The 19,265-nt window shown below is 45.5% G+C and overlaps 1 protein-coding gene across 6 annotated transcripts; it reads left to right on the forward strand.

The window, feature by feature from the left end:
* The first annotated feature begins 7,008 nt into the window (after positions 1–7,008).
* On the forward strand, positions 7,009–17,385 carry PHOSPHO1 (phosphoethanolamine/phosphocholine phosphatase 1). 6 transcript variants are annotated; one of them, XM_084615575.1, is made up of 5 exons: positions 7,729–8,011; positions 9,292–11,376; positions 11,483–11,586; positions 15,344–15,463; positions 16,615–17,385. In XM_084615575.1, exons 4-5 carry the CDS (start codon positions 15,419–15,421, stop codon positions 17,374–17,376), a joined length of 807 nt encoding a protein of 268 aa, XP_084471701.1. In that variant the 5' UTR covers positions 7,729–8,011; positions 9,292–11,376; positions 11,483–11,586; positions 15,344–15,418; the 3' UTR covers positions 17,377–17,385. The 6 variants fall into 6 exon arrangements, with proteins under 6 accessions (XP_084471703.1, XP_084471702.1, XP_084471701.1 ...); XM_084615574.1 differs by having other exon boundaries at positions 9,292–11,586; XM_084615577.1 differs by lacking the exons at positions 7,729–8,011; positions 9,292–11,376; positions 11,483–11,586 and adding an exon at positions 7,009–7,327.
* The last annotated feature ends 1,880 nt before the right edge of the window (positions 17,386–19,265 follow it).

Here is a 19,265-nt window from a genome sequence, read left to right on the forward strand (position 1 = left end):
TGTACAATAACCAACATTTTGCGAATGTTCAAAGTAAAAAGAAATGTCTGTCTTTACTGTGTATGTTGCACTAACCCTTCTTACAAAATCAGTTGAGGGAAGGTTTATTGGGCCCTTTTGTACAATATCAATTAATTTAATTTGTGTAATATCTTGAACACCAAAGGAAGGTTCCCAAATTGCAGGTCCAATAAAATAAGTCATACTATAAATAACATCATGTAGACTACAGAAAGAGAAGCAAAGTAACTACATTTCCATGTCGGAGAAGTTACTCAACATCTAGAGCTAGGATTCTTTTAAGAATTTAGGGGAGATGAGATTTTTCCCACTTTTTCTCCTCACCCTTACAGATAACTCTATCATTGCACTTGGGAGCTGGTGCCAGTAAGCAATAAAAAGAAAGAGGTCAGAAGTAACCAGTGGAGAAGCTGCAGTATAGACACTGACTAATCAGAATACTGATAAGAGCCCCTGCTGTTTCTAATATTGAACTAAAAAATTAAAACCGTAAGGATCCATCAAACATAATTACTTTTCCTTATTTCAGTCTTGACTGTATGGAAAATCAATTTAGGTTCTTAACTGTGAGCTGCTGTGACTGTTGATGTCCTAATTTCACAGTTTCGTCTTCAGGTTGACCATAGCTGAGAGAGATGTGGTTGGGGCAGGAGATGACTGGAGTTCGGAACTGCTTTTATAAAATATTGTAGTTCTGTTTTTGTCACCTATGCTGGTACAGAAAGAGCAGTTCAGATTCTTGCATATGTTACAGCCAGGAAAGTGCTGTACCGATGTCTGCATATGTGTGGGCTTGAACACACTTTACACAACAATCCAGAAATCTCACAGGATACGCACGCTAGAAAACTTGCAAAATTAGGAGCTCATGAGGCAGCAGGTTACAATATAGACTCTGCTGTTCAACTTTCCAACAGGAATTCAGCCTTTTTTTTTGCCTTCGTAACTCAACACAGGATAATGAATTGAAGCAGTGTGTGCATCCCCTGTCCAGTGAGACACCTAGATTTGTAGGCTTCCATATACTTGTTTGTTTAAAAGTTCTCCCTTTCGCCCTTCAGAGAGAGAAATATCTGGTGTCAGACTTTGCCAGCTAGACACCTTTCTCCATAAACGTGAGAAAAACAAGGAAGTTCATTAGAAAGCACTGCTGTGGCAGACAATCTCTGCCTGCATTACAGGGTTTTCTATGATGCTCAGTATTCTAGTATTTGAGCAGCTCATGTATGTATTCATCGTCACAGCACTCTTGGGTGGAAGACATTATCCCCATTTTTATAGATGGGAAAACAGTATGACTTGCCTGAGTGAGTGGTAAAGCTGGGAACTAGACCCCAGATATCTTGAATCCCAATCCCATGTTCTAATCACAAGAACACAGATTTTTCTCTTCAGTTTCTTGTATGATCCTCTCTCTGTAAGGTTTCTCTAACAATGGATTGTATACAGTATAGTCAGGTGGTAGATACTATCAGTGTACCTCAGTGTGAGGTTCCACTTAAACTGATATGTGAAGGCAAAAGCCATAGACAAAAGGGATGACGCATTTTAATTTATGACCCGGAACCATATCCACTTCAAGCTCTGTTTCAGGTTTAGTAAGTTCAGAGCTGCTGATGGTGCCCTCTATCAGATAAGCCTAAATACCAAATACCATCTGTAGCCATAAAGATCCTATGGCAGTTTTCATATGATACGAGTTACTGTGTCCTGGTCAAATTCCAGTTTTTATAACTCTTCTGTCTCGTTACATGGGCCTTGTGATTTAAATTAGGTATGTTATCCTATACTTCCTGTTCTATCTGGACTGTTTATATTGCTGGATGCCTTGGCAATATGAGGGCATCTTCAGTGTGGCTACTGAAGAAGCCTATTTATCTGACCAGTTTAGTTGCAAATTTGTAACTGAAAATGATACAATCACCAAGAAAGAAAGGGACTGTATATTATAATATGCCAGTAACCCTATAATTAGAGTTGAGACTTTTTTTGTTTTAGAAATAAGCATGTATAAATCTTCTTGTTTTGAGGTGATTACAGCATCTGAAGGAAAATACCTACTGGAGCTGAAACTGCTCATAATTGTGAAGTTGTATGGAAAGTCGGATATATTTGTTGGACCTTTTTATGTTACAGAATATAACTCTCTACATCTTGCACACTCATACAGCTTCGTGTATATTTGTTCACCTTGATTTTAAGCATGATTTGTATGACTTATCATAGTTAGTCCTCTGCGCCTTTTGACATGTTCAAAGAAATTTGATTTAGAACTAAACGAAGTGTTTAAAAAATACTATACTCTGCATGCAAAGTACATTATGCAATGTGCAGGGCTGAGATATACATGTGAGCAGGTAGCCATTGATACCAAGTACTTCATTACAGACCATTCTTAATAAAAATATATTGTGTATATACCCTGTATTTGAATGTGTACTGGTTGAAATAAATAGTTGATTACATGTTCAAATAATAGTTATATCTTGTGATATATAATTTGTGTAATCTGTCAAGTAAACACAATGGCTTTATATCAATAAGTACACATTCAAAGAAATGTTGGACTATTTCTGGATATTTTCCTAGACTCAGCAGACTAAACAGTCGCAAATGATGTAGTATGCAGTCATATGTACTAATTGTGACCTTCCACATTTGTATACAAGTTATTTGTATAAATGGAATGTAATACATTCCACATAACTGCTTTTAAATGGAAGTAATTCTAGCTAGATAGAATCCCTGCTAGATGGAAACCTTAGGTCCAGTTCCACTGCAGGTATCTAGTATGTATTCCAATGCTTGTTAGCGTTTTAAATTATTTTAAAGTTTAAAATTAAAACCCCCTCATTTTCTGAATACAGGTGCAATCAGAATTCCTCCGTATGTAAACTCCAAGTGATTTAGTGGGATTGCACTACAAACTTTGGATTCTAAATCTGTAGATACTGCTGGGAAAGCGAGTACAAATCTCTAGTTTAATCTCTGTATAATCGGAGTACAGACATCCTTGGTTGATTGCCCTCCCCATCTCTAGTGAAATGAACATTGGATCGCCATGGAGAGTGTGATTTAGGCTGGTTTAACTGTGGAGACTGACTGACTTAATGTGAGTTGCATTAACTCCTCATTTGCTATTACCATTGTACTTCATGGTTTCTCCCAAGTCCTAGTGATTGGGGAAAGCATCCAACAGGGGATTAGGATTTGGGATCCACTTTTGAACTGGAGGAGAGAGAGCAAGCAGTAGGAATAAGTTCTGGAGCGATAGATAGAAGATGGTAGTGGGTGGAGTTGATCCACACCTACTGCTGACCCTAAAACAAGCAAACTAAGGAGACAAAATGAGGATACACATTGCTTTGGTGTTGATGTTGTAGAACCCCTGTGTGAAGGAACATACTGGTTTAGTAGAGCTCTACTGTTTGGGCTTCGTTCTCTCAAAATAATTATCACATACTAATCCCACTAAACTTTCATTGCTTCCTAAATTAATGCTTACAATCCTACCTTTGGGGATGCTAATGTCACATGTAACCTGATTTTCTTAATCAGTGTAAAGCACCACAATTCAATTTCTGTGACGCTGTATCCATTTTCATGGCAGCTGTTCTGATAGCAGGATTGTCTGACCACTTGTGAATTGCACAGACTGAATCCAATTCCTGCACGTGCTGTTCTTGGGTTTTCTAGCGGTATCTACAACCAGTGCTTGTTGGATCGTGATAAGTATGTAGTTTACCTGTCTGTCTTGCGTAGGCTTTTTATAGCATCCATCACAACAGTAGCTGTGTGCTACCCTGTGGGAGCTATGGGGAACTGACAAAAGAGAGAGGGAGGGGTGATTCCTAGTTTTGAATTGATAGGATAGTACTACAGAACAAGATTGAATTTACCTGCATGCACAAGAAGTCGGCTATCTGATTAAATGCAGAAATGCATGGTCGTATTTTACAGTGTGAACTGCCATTGCTGCGAAGGAGCTTTATTAGTCTTTTTTTCATCACCATACTGCTGTGAGGGTGGCTAAACTGGCTAGCCAGGGCTGACCTGTACTGCTGTGTGTACGTATGTACCACCACAGCTGAAACCTCTGCCAGCTGATAAGTGGCCCCTTTCCTGTTGCCTATTTTATGTATGGCTGCGTAATCATAACTTGGCATTCCCTTAACAATCCATTACAGCTTCTTTTTATTGTATACACCCTTGATGGAATTATAGCCTTATGTTACATGCTTTCTTCGCTACTATTCTTATACAGTGTGTGGCTTTTGCCTTGAGACTCTTAGCCCACAGCTTCTGTAGTTGCTCTTGGGGATCTACGCTTTAAATGTGTAGGCCGTAGTCTTCAAACTGCCTTTCCACCACTGCTCAATTAGCAATACATGTCCCTGGCTCCGAGTTCTTTACTCATTTTTGCCCTTTTCTTTCTCTCCCCTTCTTAATGAAATGCTTATTAGCCCAATACTAATTGCATTTGGTGTGCAACGTAAGTCAGCAGCAGGTAGTCCTTTTCAATAACCCAGCACACCATGAGGCTACTTCCTAGCCAAGGAACCTTTGAAAATCTAACTGTAGCATTACATCAGTTGACTAATACTTAGCTTTTATATAGCACTTTTTATCCATAGATTTCAAAGTGCTTTACAGAAGTGGGTAGGCATTTTCCTGTGTTACTGATGGGGAAACTGAAGCACAGAGGAGAGATGCTTCAGGTCACACAGTAAGTCAATGGAAAAACTGGCTGTAGAATAGATCAGCTAGCCAATCCAGTGCCCTAGCCACTGGAGCATAAGAACATGTACATTTTATGCAGATGCCAAATCACTGACAATAGTAAAAGAAACATTGGTAATGGGAATTTTGTACTGGGAAAAGGCTGATACAATGTGAGTGTAGCTGCCGTTGATTTTCCTGTCAGTGTGCCTCAGGTCCGTGCTGTAGAGAACACCTGCCTCTAGAACTAGTTCCGCTTTTGGGGCCCTCTCCCGAGAGAACATCAGAGCCAATTAATAATGCCAGTTGTGTTGGACACTTGGGCTGAGGCGCAAGACTCACTTCTTGTAGGCCACTGAACCAATTCAGGCTTTAAAGCTGCCTCGGTTTTTACCACTTGAAAATACGATCAAGAGTTAGCGAAAAACAGCTGGAAGGAACATGCATGCATGAATGTTTCTGGGCTTGTAGCTGAGTTGTTAAGACTACACACAAGCTCTCACAAGTTCAGAACAGTGACCAAAGTTCAAAGAGAAGTAAATGTAAATTTGTGTAGTTTGGCTCTTTGCACCCAACTTGTTACACCATTACAGGGAATTCTTGTGTTCACAGAGGAACGGATGAGATGGATTGCATCTCATCTATTCTGGGGTTTCCAGGGATTAGTTCAATGCAGGATAAAGCTGTCGTCGCTTGCTCTCTAGGGGTTTGCAGCAGTGGGAAATCTCTGGGAAACACGACTACCCTGGAGTATGGCCCTCCCTTCCTTTTGATCTCCTGGAATGCCCCCTGCGCTGGGAGCTTCTGTGGAGATGATGCACTGGCCACCTGCACTGGTGCTATCCACTAGCAGGGGGATGTAGTGCAGTAGTGAATCTGGTCCTTACACACACCACCTAAATTTTGTTTGTGGGTGGGAGTCTATCTGTGTGTGAGAGTTCAGGATGGTGTAACTCAATCTGAGGGGCTAGCAAATAGGAGTATAGCAAGAAAAAAGACCAACAGATGGGTTTAAGTCAAGTAGGGGGTTGACTACTTTAGTTTACACATCCTTCTGACTCCTTGGCATGCTAATTAGACTCCTTTACACTTAAGTGTAAGGGAGGTTGAGTGTAGAAGGGAGTCAGTGGACTTGTCTTCACTAGTTTCCATTGTCGGCAACACCAGCCAATGATGGTAACTACCACTAGTGGTAGCAACGCTGGAAATTTTAGTGTGGATCAACTGCCACCAGCATTTGAAGTACTGTGCTACCTAACCTTTGCTAACAGCAGGGTCAGATCAAGGCAGTGCTCAAAACTCCAGCGGCCTGGCTGCCAGAGGGCTCCTGATATGGCTCCCACCTGTGGACCTTGAACCCCTGTTACCAAAAGGGGGAAATTTGCTCAGTGTGGAAGTCCAAGCCAAGGTTTGAAAGTGTAGGGGGATCGAGCTTAATTCAGAACCGCTTTGTGTAATGTATGCTGTCTAATACAGTGACACCATCAAAACGTAGGGTTCAGGGTCCAGGGAGTTGTGCTGTTTGGGGGGATCCTTTTGGATTTTGGTCTGGTCCTTTCATTTTTGGAAGCTTGGTTTAAAAGAAAATAAAAATACTTCTGTAACCTTCTCCTATTTGGTTTTTAATGTCATGTTGCTCTGACCACTCCCTCCCTCTCTCCCCATGCCTTCCAATTTTAGAACAAGCTTCTCTTTTATCTTTGAAGCCCATGGTACAAATTAAAAAGTCCTGCAAAACCAACGATGATACTTAGGGCACCGCCTACAGCGTTGTTGATAATATTTTAGGGTGTGGACAAACTTGTTTAATGTGTCTTCAGTTGTAGAAGACTGATTTGGAAGAGTTCTCTGTAATCCCCTGTTCTGTGGCAGAGTTGAGATCTAAAATTAGCCATTAATACCAGACCATTGCCCAGTTGTGGGCAACTTGTTTAGCCAAAGAGAGCGTATTTGTGTTCTTTTGGTCTCCAATTTTTTCACTGGGCGTTTTAAGTTAAAATTGAACCAAAAAAAGAGAGATGAATTGTGGGGAAGAAATACGTACAGTGAAGCACACTGACTTCTATCATTTATCTTTGGCTATCTTGTAGGGAGCTATGTTGTAGGGTTTTGACTTAAATATAAAAGAGTCCAAAGATCTAACGCTTACAGAAATTGATGGGACGCAAGAGGTGTACAAATGTCTTACTAGAGCGCTACAGTACCGAGGGTCACATCTGTGTTTCTGATGGCAAAAGAGTTTTAAGTCAATGTATTTCTTACCCAATTTGGCCTCTTTCCTTTTCCCAGTTCACATCACCTCCCAGGCTCGTTAAAAAGGCTAAGGTCGCTTTCTTCACTTCCTGCAGTCTCTGGGTTTTAGGCTTGCCTTACTTGTTTTCTTTCTTTTTTTTGTTAGCATTTTAGGGAAAGCCCTGCCCGGCCTAAGTGGGCAGCCTTGCCTGCTGTGCCCTATCTGCAAGCCCGATGTTTCCAGACCTTTTCAGAGCTGCAGCGGGGACCGATTCGAGGACAGCCTCCCGCCTGTAATTGTACTGACCGTCAATGCAGATCGAATGAAGCCAGGTGGGGGACATGCGGAAGCCAGGTGGGCGGGGGGGGACACGCCGAACCCCGCGCAAAAGGCTCCGGTCGTTTTTAGCTGCCTTTTGCCAAGGCTCCCGGCCCCTTCGCGGGCGGGCGGGCGGGCATTGTGGGGGGGGGGTCCCTGTGCCGGAGGCCTCTCTCTCTGTGGGGGGGGGGGCCCGGGTGCGGGGCTCGCTGGCATCCCTGCGCCGGGGCAGCGGTGCCCATCCGCAGGGAGGGGCGGGCGGTGCAGCGGGGGCCTGAGCGGCAGAGACCCGGCCCCTGGGGCGGCGGGCGGGGGGGCGGCTCGGATGCTCTTGCTCCGCGGCGGCCTCCCGTTCCCCTTTGATCCGCGCCGGCGCGGCTGCCATTGGCTGGCCCGTTTGTGACGTGCGGGGCCCTGCGGCTGTCCCCTGGAGCCGCGCCGGGCCCCGTGTCCCTCCCTTTAAAGGGGCCGGGGCGGCGGGAGCCCGGAGAGCCGGCTCGGGGTGGGAGGCCGGGCCGAGCCGCCCGCCCGCGGCGAGGGCAAAGAGGGAGGCCAGGCGCCGCGTTTCCCATTGATCCGCCCGAACCGGGGCAAGGCTCCCGAGCGGGGCGGGGAGAAGGGAAGAAAACGTTGCCGTGGACAGCTGCAGCCTCCCCCTGGCGCCGGAGCGGGCCGGCGCTGGAGACAGCCGCCCAGGGAAGGAGCCCCGGGGCATGGCACGTGAGTCCGCAGGCTGGCCCCCGGGAGCCGCGCGGGGCGGTCAGGGGCGATGAGCCGGGGGGGGGGGACGGTTCCGGGTTCCACAGGGACCGTGAAAATGGGCCCAAGAGGTGATGTTTGTACTAGACGGGGGGGGGGGGGGTTACGGGGGCAAAATGGACCAAGAGCTGGGACCGGTACCGTAGATGTTGGGGGGCAATGGGCCAGGAGGCGGTGCTGGTTCCCTTCGTGTACTTGGAGGGGTGAGGCGCCCCCAGAAGCGGCGGGCCTGGGCGTAGCACTGGTAACAGAAGTTTTTTTGGGGCACCTTTTAACAGATTTATTTGAGCCTAAGCTTTCCTGGGCCACAGCATCCGATGCAGTGAGCTGTAGCTCACAACAGCTTGGGTTCCAATAAATTGGTTAGTCTCGAAGGTGCTACAGAGTCCTCCTTTTCTTTTTGCGGATACAGCTGCTACTCTGAAACCAGAAGTTTTGGGGGGTTTGTTTGTTTTTTTTATTTGAGGGTGGAGATGGGGGGAGGGATCCCGGAAGCGTGGACCAGGAGTTGGCACTGGTACCAGAAGGGGTCTTGGTGCCTAGGAGCAATGGGTTGTGAGTTGGACCAATACCAGGATGGAGGGTGGGGGTCCAGGAACAATGATCCAGGGGTTGGTATTGGAGAAAAGCGTTTAGCAGGTGTCAATACGCTGATGAACTAGGTCCCAGTCCAGGAAGGACCCTAGTACTTTCTGCGGGAAGGGGCTGGAAATGCTGCATTCATTGCACCCAATCCATGTGTACAGGGTTCTGACACCCTCTCTGGCTCAGCCCTGGTCTGGACTTCTTTGATGTCCCTAATATCCTATTCCTGCTCCTTTCCGGGTACCTTTTATCTTTACACTCACTGCTCCAAAGTCCCATTCTACCCCATTACCCTCCCCTGCACACACATGCACTCCAGAATACCCTTTCTGACTCCTGATCCTGTTCTCCTTTGCTTTCTTTGCCTCTTCCCATTGCCCTCTGCCTCAGGTGAGTAACACCGTACCGCCAAACTACGCATATTCATCCCTCAGCCTGGGGTAGGGAGAGGACAGGAACAGCATTGGACTGAGATGTGTCCAAAAATACTCTATTCCAGACTCCTTAAATATAGCTCCTAGGTGATCCTCTTTCCGTAGCAGGGTGTCCCACAGGTTTATGGAGTATATAATACAAATACAGACTTTGCTATACAAAGTTTTATTTATTTAACTCCCTGCTTCCCTTCCCCCTCCCTCTTGTTTGTTCTTCTCCAGGTTTTTCTGGGTCAGGCATTTCTGTGGGACTCCCACAAACCAGCTGCCATCTGGCCTGATTTTATGTGCGTGTGGAATAGATAGTTCAAACTGTACTGAATATTTAAAAGAGAGATCAACAGTGAACGCTACGTGTAGAAGCTCCCTACTAAACTGAATCCGCTGTAAATTAAAATCCCTCCCCTAAAAATGAAGCACCAAAAGAAAACTCACAATGTCAAAATTAAAAAGTAACTTTGCTACATATTACGAACTGGAAAGACCATGTTTTAAAGTAGCTTTACAGATAGTGCTGCCTCTGAAGGGCAAGTGACATGCCACTCAAAATTGAGCCAACTTGACATATGCCTCCGTTTCCCTGTGAGGCATCTAGCACATGACACCAAAACTGGAGAAATAGGCACTTTTAGATCTATTACTAAATCAAACACGTAGCCTCAATGTTTGCTGCAAAAGCCACTGAGCTTAATGTAATATTTTGGTGGTTAATTTTCTGTGGGGCATCTTAAAAATGTAACCCTGATAATGCATTGACCTAGAGCTTTCCACAAATCTGTTTAACCCTCTGGTAGTGTCACAAACTATCCAGATCTGGGGGGGTTGAATTTTGGTTTTTGTGTAAGTTTTTTGTTGTTCATCTGGGCGGGTGGGAATTCAGTTCCCAGATAGCTTGGGTCATGGTGTTCAGTTTCTTAAAGAGCCGAAGTAAAACAAACTATAATCATTTGGTCCGAAGCCTAAAACCTTAGACTCCTAATTCTTTATGTAGGCTCCTAAATAAGCAGGCTAGGGTAAAATTTTCAAAAGCACCCAAGACCCACTGATGTTGGGTTACTTAGATGCTTTTGAAAATGTTACCCCGATGTCCAAAAGTGCTGAACACCCAACAGCCTCTGATGACGTTAAGCTGGTGGGTGTTGGCAACTTTCAAAATCAGACTAGTTCCTTACCCTCCTGTGGGTAGGATTTGCAAAAGCACTGAGACATCTTAAGAGCACAAGGCACATGTGTTGACTTTCAGTGTGATTTGTACTCCGAAGTCACATAGGCACCTTTGAAAAATCCAACCCTAATTCCATTGTTAGGTACCTAATTCTAGGCTCCTATTTTTGAAAATCTTGTTCCTAAGCCTCTGTGCTTGTCACCCATAAATTGAAAAGCAACAGTATCCAGTGAGGCAAACAGGCTCTCTGGTCACCTTTGGAGTCCTCTAGCATGTAAAAATATTAGTGTAATTGACAACGGGCTGAGGAGGACATGGTTTTTCAGTTGCCTGCATTCGGGGCAACAATAAGTAGTCTTCTGCTTCTCTCTGTCTCGATTTTGATTTTGTGGGGGATACCTGAGGAAGTAGGTTTGAGGATCTGGATCCTGTGGCCCCTTAGGACCTGAAAGCTCCCCCATTGTTTCAAGCATTCAGGAGAAACAGAGTTTTGTTTAGTCTTAATCTTTTGTTTTACATGATGTGACCAAAGCGAGTTGAGAATAGATAGCACAGGGACAGTGTGACTGAATCCCGAAAAACAATTGCACTTAACGTTTAATGGTCTGTATATTTATTTATTTCTTCCTTGGGAAATTTATATGGCCTGAGATGATTCCAAAGTTCAGCGATTCTAGATTCTGGAAATAAATGGCTCATCCCACAAAGTCGTAGGCACATGCGTAAATCCTATGCAGGCTCGACTTCATGTGATTTTTATTAGTTATGGGCCTGATCCTGTAAAGGCTTACGCAGGTGAGGGACTGCTCCTAATACTCCCAGGGTTCACATGTCTACCCCTTTACAGGATTAGGCCCTCGGTTAACAAGAATGACAGGAGGGCACAGAGTTTCCCCAGAATGCACTGTAATTGAAATAGTCAAGGGGAGGAGTATTGCTGGCCCTTTCTTCCCCCCAGTGAATGCAGGAGGATCCTGTAGGAAGGCTTGGAGGTACTGTATGTTCCTCTCTTTACTCCAGGGTGAAAAAAGGTGAGGGACCATGGGGAGAAGCTCCATCTGCCCCCTCCCCCAATGACCAGTTCCTCTCCATGAGACAGATTCCTCCTGAACCTTCCTTCCATGGCTGCCCCACTTTGCACCGTGAGCCTTGCCCCAAATTTAATTTTGTTTTAAACCTTTTCCAAAAAACAGTATTTCACGCAATTAATAAGCAAACTTCTGTTCTATTTTCTGTTTCAACATTCAGGCTTTGAATAATGTTAGGAAGTACGGCCACTTTTATTTTATTTTGGAGGGACTACTTTTTTTTACAGAAGGTGGAAGAACAACCACCCAGGAAGCAGCCCTTAGGTGAGTCATTGCAATATATAAATAGTTCTGGCGAGAGTGTTACCCAAGGTTCCATGCTTGGTCCAGCCACGAAGCAGAAAGTTCTTAAAGGAAAGCTGACAACAGTTGTTAAGTTTTGAAAACCCACAAGTTCTTTAACAGCAATCCAGCCTACCTTCAAGAGGAGCCCAAGGCTGTTGTTGGGGCAAAATGGGGGACAATGTGGTATAATGGCTAGTGTACAGGATCAGGGAGTCCGGAGACCTGGATTCTATCCCCAGCTTTGCCACTGACTTTTGTGTGTCCTTAGGCAAGTCACTTCATCTCTCTGTGCGTCCGTTTCCTTACAGGGGTAATACCCGCTTGAGAGCCTTTTGATAAAAGTTGCAGTACCAGTGCATAGCAGGGTTCTTATGAAATGCCAGCCTAAAAAACTAAGTAGTGTGCTGACTGTGAGTTCATAGGCCCTCATTTCCCTTCTGTTTTAACACTGACCACACTATTATTCTGCGTGACCAATAAGTGCCAGCAGCTGGTGCTACGTGGGCCTGTTTGATTCCAGCCAAACCAACATCTGGCTTCAAAAAGGTAGGGGTGGGGCGCAAGGAGGAAGACTAACCTTTGGTTCAAGCCCTGAGTCTGTTGTGAAGGAAGATGATGGTTGTGGACAGCTCGCTCGCGCTCTCTCTCTCTCTCTCTCTGTGGTTAACCCCTGGCAAATCCAAAACCAATGGCTCGTGACCATGTACACATGCTTTGTACATGTGGCATTGCTGATTCACCCACCGGACATTACACATGCTCACTGCTTTACTAGATGGGGTAATTCAGGACAGAGAGAAGAGAGACTCCTGTTAAACAGTGTTTTTCTCTTCTCTGGTCTCCCCTCCTGCTCACAGACTGAGCCAGCTTTTGACATGGATTTTACCAGACATGATCTTAATTCATTTCTAAACTGGCTGAGTCAGTGGTTCTCAAACCTTCCATAACATGAACCCCTGTTCCGTACCATTCCCCTCCCTCTCACGCTAGCCAGGACCTAGCCCATTTAGCAATATGAGAATGGCAAGATGTTCACAACCTCTGGGTTAATAATAAAAATTAGCACTTTTAATTGGAAGATTTTACAGAAGAGAAGTATCATCAGATGGGGAAACTGATGGGGATACTGATGATAACTGATGAAACTTATTAGTCTAGCTTCTCTGATGAAGCTGTGGGGTGAGGGAGTGTGGGCTAGTGGTTACAGAGGAGAAGCCGGAGCCAGGACTTCTGCAGGAGATTTGTTCTTGGGTCTGCCACCAACTCCCTATATGGCCCTGGTCAAGTCATTTAGAGTGGGATTTTCAAAGATGCTTGCCTCTCTTAGGCACCCAATCTCATTGAAACTCAGTGGAATTTGGACACTTGACTCCTTTAGGCACTTTGAAAACTTCAGCCTAAATGTGTCCATGATTCACTTGCCCCTATGTAAAAATGGGGGAGGGGTGACACTGCAGTGAGTATCAACATTTATTGATCCCAGTGCACTGTTTTACCTTCATGGACATGAGGTTGATATGTGTATTGTTACATATGTTTGGATGGTGCAGCCTTCATCAGAAGTAGCTAGAATTCTCCCCATGGTGGCCACAAATTTCAAAAGTTGTTCCACAGAAAATAACACATTTAAGGGGAAGATAAAGTTGGAAGTCCAAGAGAAAAATTTTATCTCCCGAGAAGCAACCACCTTTCCAAGAACTCCTCTGTGGACAAGCAGACAATCACGATGTGTGATCTCCTTGGCTCACACTGTTGCAGACCTCAGAACTATTGTTCATGGATGGGATGAAGAATAGAAATTAACTGACTCAATTGTTTTCACTTATTGCTGAACCAGGATTTTTCTGCTGTGTAACAACACTTAGCTCAAAGGAGGCAACTGTGTGCATGGTGTTTGAGATCTTCCAGTGAAAGGCGTGACTTAAAAAAAAACTCTGCTTATTTACTGTAATTATTTTTCTTGACTTTAAATGTCCGTGTGTAATCTGACATGCTAAGCTTAAAGAATCCGAGGGTCTGATCTGTCAGCCCTTACCCATGTGAGTAAACACAGAAATATTGGGCCCCTGCAGAGCTTTTCAAAACACGGGTTTGCTTCCCACATCTGTGTGGATTGACCCATTTTCCCTTAGGTGTAGCTTAACTAGTAACTCTTTTCTATGGAGACATATTAACGTCCCTTCCAACACCTTTTCATTGCCGCTTTCACGCTGATATCTTAACACCTTCTTTGGGCTTAGACTGAAATTATTTCCCCACCATTTAATTCTTGGCCCTGGCTCTCCAGAGACTCTCGCTGGTTAGAATTTTGTGAATGGAAAGTTGGTATAAAATAGCATAGCCTATAACTGCTGAACATGTATAGAAGCTATTTTAAAGGGACATTGTCCACTTAATCAGATGTAAACAAACATTTCCTCACCTCTGCTACCCACTAGTATTAAATCATTGTTAAGAAGAAAAGAATTTCTAAAAATCCAAATGACTTTTTTCATGTTTGTACTGTTTACTTTTTGCATTTCTCTCTTCTTGGACAATGAAAATCAAGGAGGTCAGTTTCACTTTTGCTTATAGTCAGTTTCATTTTCAAGTTCTTAGTGCAGCAATATTGGGTGCAGGAATGCTTGCCATGTTTTCAATGTTTAGAGCCTAACTTTAGTTGTCTATGTCCCTTTACACTTAAAAATACTTTCACGTGTTCAAATAACTTGTGTTGTTTATTCTAGTAGCAGCAATTAGTTCAACACAAGGGTTCAGGGCAAAAACTCTTCCTAGTACAATTTCTGGCCAGAATAATCTATGAAACTGGATTTAGAACAAAACAGACTTAAAAGAAATGATTTTGAGGCCACCAAAAAAAAAAAAAGTTGGATCAGGAAGCCGACGAAATTTGATTGAAGTCTCACTCCCCATCAAATCAGAATTCTTGAGCAACAAATGCTCACTTCCCCCAGAACAGTCCCTTGGCTAACAGCTGCCTGATTTCCCAGGAGCACTGAGCACCCATTTATACTTTAGACTCCAATAGGAGCTGCAGGTGCTCAGTACAGCAGAAAATTACCAGCAGGTTTGACTGTTTATAGAGCCCAGTTTTTACAGTTACCGGCCACAAGGGGTCAGCAGAACCCAGGAAGAGTAAGTGCACAGCCCAGTGCATTTTATGCTCCCCTAGGTTTTCACTTTGCTTAAGGGGCTTGTCTACATGGGGAAATGGACCAGCATAGCTCTTCCAGAATAACTGTTCTCCAATAGCTATCCTGGAATAGCTCATGTGGACGCACTCTTCCAGAATAAAAGTGACTTTCTCTTGTGAGCACAGTAATTTCTAGTTGTTTTTCTGGATACAGACTAACACGGCTACCCCCGATACTTGTTGTTCTTGTGAGCACAGTAATTATTACAGAATAAAGTCACTTTTATTTGGGAAGAGTGTTTCCACCTGGGAAAGCTATTCTGGAGTACCTATGCCAGGCAGTGTAGACAAGCCCTTAGCATCTGAAGGGGTTAAGAGGGATCGGCTGCGTTAAACAATCTCTCCCTGCTCACTCAGCCCTTCCTCTGCACAATAACTGTTATAGTTCTTGGTGCTGGAGGCCAGCATGTTCCATCCGGGACAGGGAGGGGAGATTATTTCCTTTGGAACTGGAGCAATCTGTTGTGACTTTTGACACAGTACCCTAAAGTGCAAGGGGGCCTACAAAGTGGTTGTTAACCAAATTACCCTTGTGGTTTGCAGTGATGTGACCAGCACAAAGGGAGCCTGAAACTGTAGCAGCGGGAAAAGCGGTGTTTGGCGAGTGGTGTCCTTAAAATGAACGGGTGCTTTGAGGGTGTTGGGCTGCGATGCCTTTTTAAGGTTAGTGCAATTCTCCAACGTTTTGATTTCTTTGTACAGGGCTGTCTCCTCCTCCCTCTCCGGCTTATGAAGCAGCTGTTTTAATAAAGATCCCCTGTCACTGGTGCGCAATCCTGCCCTGAAAAGTGGCTGCAAAGCTGGCTCAGCTGATCGACTCACCCTGTGCATATTCAGAGTCACAGCTGCTGGCTTCTGGTGACAGAAATAAGGCCCCAAGCCTGCCTGTCTCTCTCCACATGGTCAGAGTCTCACCCCTGCAGAGTCCCGTTTTAAGTCTGGGGGTTCCAAGCAAGCACAGTTCTGCCACTTCAGTACTTAAACTTAGCCCTACAGAGAAAATGTGGCTCTGGGACACTGAGCTGCATTCTGTCCTGTCTCATGTGCCACAGCAAAATTCTGCTCGCTGCATTCAAATGGCAGGGCTGGACGCTGTGCTCCCTTATGCTTGGGCCCCTCTTCTTTTGAGGCACTGGGGGCTGCACCTGGGTAACTGAAGACATGAGGGCCACTGCCCATGTCTGGTGTCAATGGAATGACTTGGGGGGTGAATCAGACCCAAAACTTGAAGGTGATGAAAGTTGCATGTGGGAGCAGAATTCGACCTGCAGAACCTCTCAGTGGCAGGACGATGCCCAAGAGTCTAGCTTGGCTTTCGGAGGCCAGGGTGAGCCTGCAAATCTGGCAGCTCTAAGGGGCAACCTCCCCACGTACTATTCTGCATGTAAACCCAGCACAGTGACTGGAACTTATTGAGAGGCAGATACACACAGATGACGCAGCTGCTGGTTTGTGGAGTCAAAGTGCCGCCCTAGGGTTACCTAGACCCTCTTGTGAGAGGGAGTCCAGTACGCCACTCGGCATGTCTTGAGGGCAGGGAAGTCCAGGATTAAGAGTGACAAAATGGTCTCTTTACAGGGCATGTAAGCCTCTTTAGGTCAGGGTTAGGATATACAAGGAACAGATTAGGTCCCCAGCTAGGATAGAAAAATACACAGAGAGAGGGAGAGATGGCCCTGTTTTACCTAAATAGCGTTACGTTGATCGCTCTCAACCCATGTCAGATTGATTCCATTAACAACACCAGGGTGTCTGGGGTAAAGAGTTCTCCCTTGTCTTGAGTAACTGACATGTCTCATTGGTTCAACTCACAGGGTGTCAGCATGGCTGCCCCCAAGCCTCCAAAATACCTCCTAGCCTTTGACTTTGATGAGACCATCATCAATGAGAACAGCGATGACTCCATCATCAGGGCCGCTCCAGGCCAGGCGCTTCCAGAGCACATCCGCCAGACCTTCCGGGATGGCTTCTACAACGAGTACATGCAGCGCGTCTTCGAGTACCTGGGAGACCAAGGGGTCAAGATGCTGAACTACAAAACGGTCTATGAGAACATCCCGCTGTCTCCTGGGATGCCAGAGCTCTTCCAGTTCCTCTCCAAGAACCAAGACCAGTTTGAGATCATCCTCCTCTCCGACGCCAACATGTTTGGCATCGAGTGCACTTTGAGAGCCGCCGGTGTCTACTCCCTCTTCCGCAAAATCTTTAGCAACCCCTCTGGGTTTGATAAGAGGGGCTACCTCACCTTGGGGCCCTATCACACTCACAAGTGCCCCCAGTGCCCCGCAAACATGTGTAAGCGCAAAATCCTCACTGAGTACCTGATGGAGCGGGCCCAGGAGGGAGCCGAATTTGAGAGCATTTTCTATGTCGGGGACGGGGCCAATGACTTCTGCCCTTCCGTGGCTTTGACTTCGACAGATATTGCTTTCCCGCGGAAGGGCTACCCCATGCACCAGATGACCCAGGAGATGGAGAAAAAGCAACCCAGAGCCTTCCAGGCCAGTGTGGTTCCCTGGGATTCGGCTGTAGAAGTTTGCCGCTATCTGCAGGAGCTCCTCAAGAGGAAATGCTGAGAGGGACTGATGGTTCAGAAGAGACTCCTGCTGCCCTTGAGGCAGCTTGGGGGCAGTGTGCAGGAAAGTGGGAGGTTCAGGAGCATCTCCATACCCAGTGGCTGATGTGACTCCATTTCTAGCTTTGCAAAGTTGGACTCTTTGAACTTCTGGATTTCTTCCCCCGGCCCCTACTTTTTTTTCTTTTAAAAAGCACTTTCTCTGGATCCCCTTTTCTCCCCCCTCCTCCCAATCTGGAGACAAGGTGTTCTCTATGCAGTTTGCACACCCGTTCAGGAGAGTGGGTGTTCATCCAAGATCTTTATTTTTACCTTCACCTTGAATTCTTTTTTCAAATGATTCTTTAATTTTTGTAAAGAAACAAAAACAAACTAGTTCTCATGCGGCTACGAAGTGCCCATGCTCCCGCTAGCCCCAGGGCAGAGGTCTCCGAATCTGTAACTTGATCACAGCAGCTGGGGTCCACCTATGTCATCACCCCCTGCATGACCCCTCTGTTCCTTCTCACCACATCAGGTGACTTGAAACTGACCTCCTGAGAATCCCTGTCGGGGCTCGTCTCTGTCCAGGAGGCAGGTGGAAGCCTAATCAGGGGCAGTTTCTATTCATAGAGCCACCCTGCCCATATCCCCTTGTTCCAGGAAGGCTGCTACAACAAGAAGACATGGGTGTGGTACCAGATTCAGGTGTGGGGTTAGGAGGACACCGTTGATTTAGGTTTCCAATTACGGGTGGTTCACTGAAGCACATTTCTAAGCAAGCAAAAGTGAGATTTTCCACAAGTGCCAATGGGAATTAGGCACATCACTGTCATTTTGACCTTTGAAAATCCCCCAAGGCTCCAGTTCCCCAGCCCTGTCCCCTCTGAGCAGATCACAGTAGGAAAGGGCTGTGGAATAATGAGATGTAGGGGGCAGTGTGTGATATGTAGCTGGAAAGCCCTGTCCCCCACCAAAATATAACTAGTTTGCATTTAAAACATTCCACTGAATCTGGATTTCTGAGGCTTGTTTGCACAAGCATACTCAGGAAAGTAAAGTGGAGTAGTTTAAAATCCCATTACACCCCGGCGTGGATACTCTCATTCTGAACTAAAGTGGCGTTAATTTGGTGTAGCTTAATTCAAACGTGAATTAAACTGAAGTGAAGTAAGGCCACCTTAATTCTGAATCAGTGTGCCCACACGGGTTTTATGCAGTTTAACTAATCTACTTTTAACTTGCACCTTTAGTTAATTTGGATTACCATTCCTGGATGTCCTGATGTCAGGGTTAAGTCCTTGCACTTTGCTTCCATTTTGCTTTCGTTTTCTCCCCCAGGGCAGAAATTTCTCCATAGTAACTTAAACATCTTTCTCTGTTGTTATTTTAAGCATGAAAGTGAGCATCCCTCCTCAAATGCTTTTACACACACAGCTGATTTCCAAAGCCGAAGCTCCTACTCATCAGCTGCTTGTGCTCAGTAGCCCATGTCCATACTGGATCCCAAAGCCTGTTTATTGAACTAGTTTAAAATCTAGCCTAACCACTGCCCTGTCTGAACTGCAGTGCTGCAGCTGTGCTTTGAAGCAGCTCCTGAAAGGCAATTTTGAGATGCCTGGTGGACAGCACCCAGGAGAGCTATTTCTCCCAAGCTACGGGCTGCTTCCAGTGCACGTGGAGCAGCAAGTAGCAGAATAAACCAAGCTCTCCTTGTGCCGTAGACTAATCACCGGTCAGATCGTGGCATGGGGGTTATATTAGGATGGAGCCGCTTCCTTGGCCTGATCCCTAGAGGTGCTGAAACTCCTGTTGATTGCAAGGGGACCTGTGGTGTTTAGCATCCCCTGGGGGGTCAGACTGCTAGAGGATCAAAGCCTCTCTCCACTCTGCTTGTCAGTATTCTCTCCC

This window comes from Lepidochelys olivacea, assembly GCF_965140295.1.
Source record: "Lepidochelys olivacea isolate rLepOli2 genome assembly, chromosome: 27".
Lineage (NCBI taxonomy): Eukaryota > Metazoa > Chordata > Testudines > Cheloniidae > Lepidochelys > Lepidochelys olivacea.

Bases quoted from the DNA above. Each gene is read 5' to 3' on its own strand.
- PHOSPHO1 (XM_084615577.1), top strand. From the start codon at position 15,419: ATGAACGGGTGCTTTGAGGGTGTTGGGCTGCGATGCCTTTTTAAG. The intron at 15,464-16,614 runs GTTAGTGCAATT...TTCAACTCACAG, and splicing joins GGCTGCGATGCCTTTTTAAG to GGTGTCAGCATGGCTGCCCC.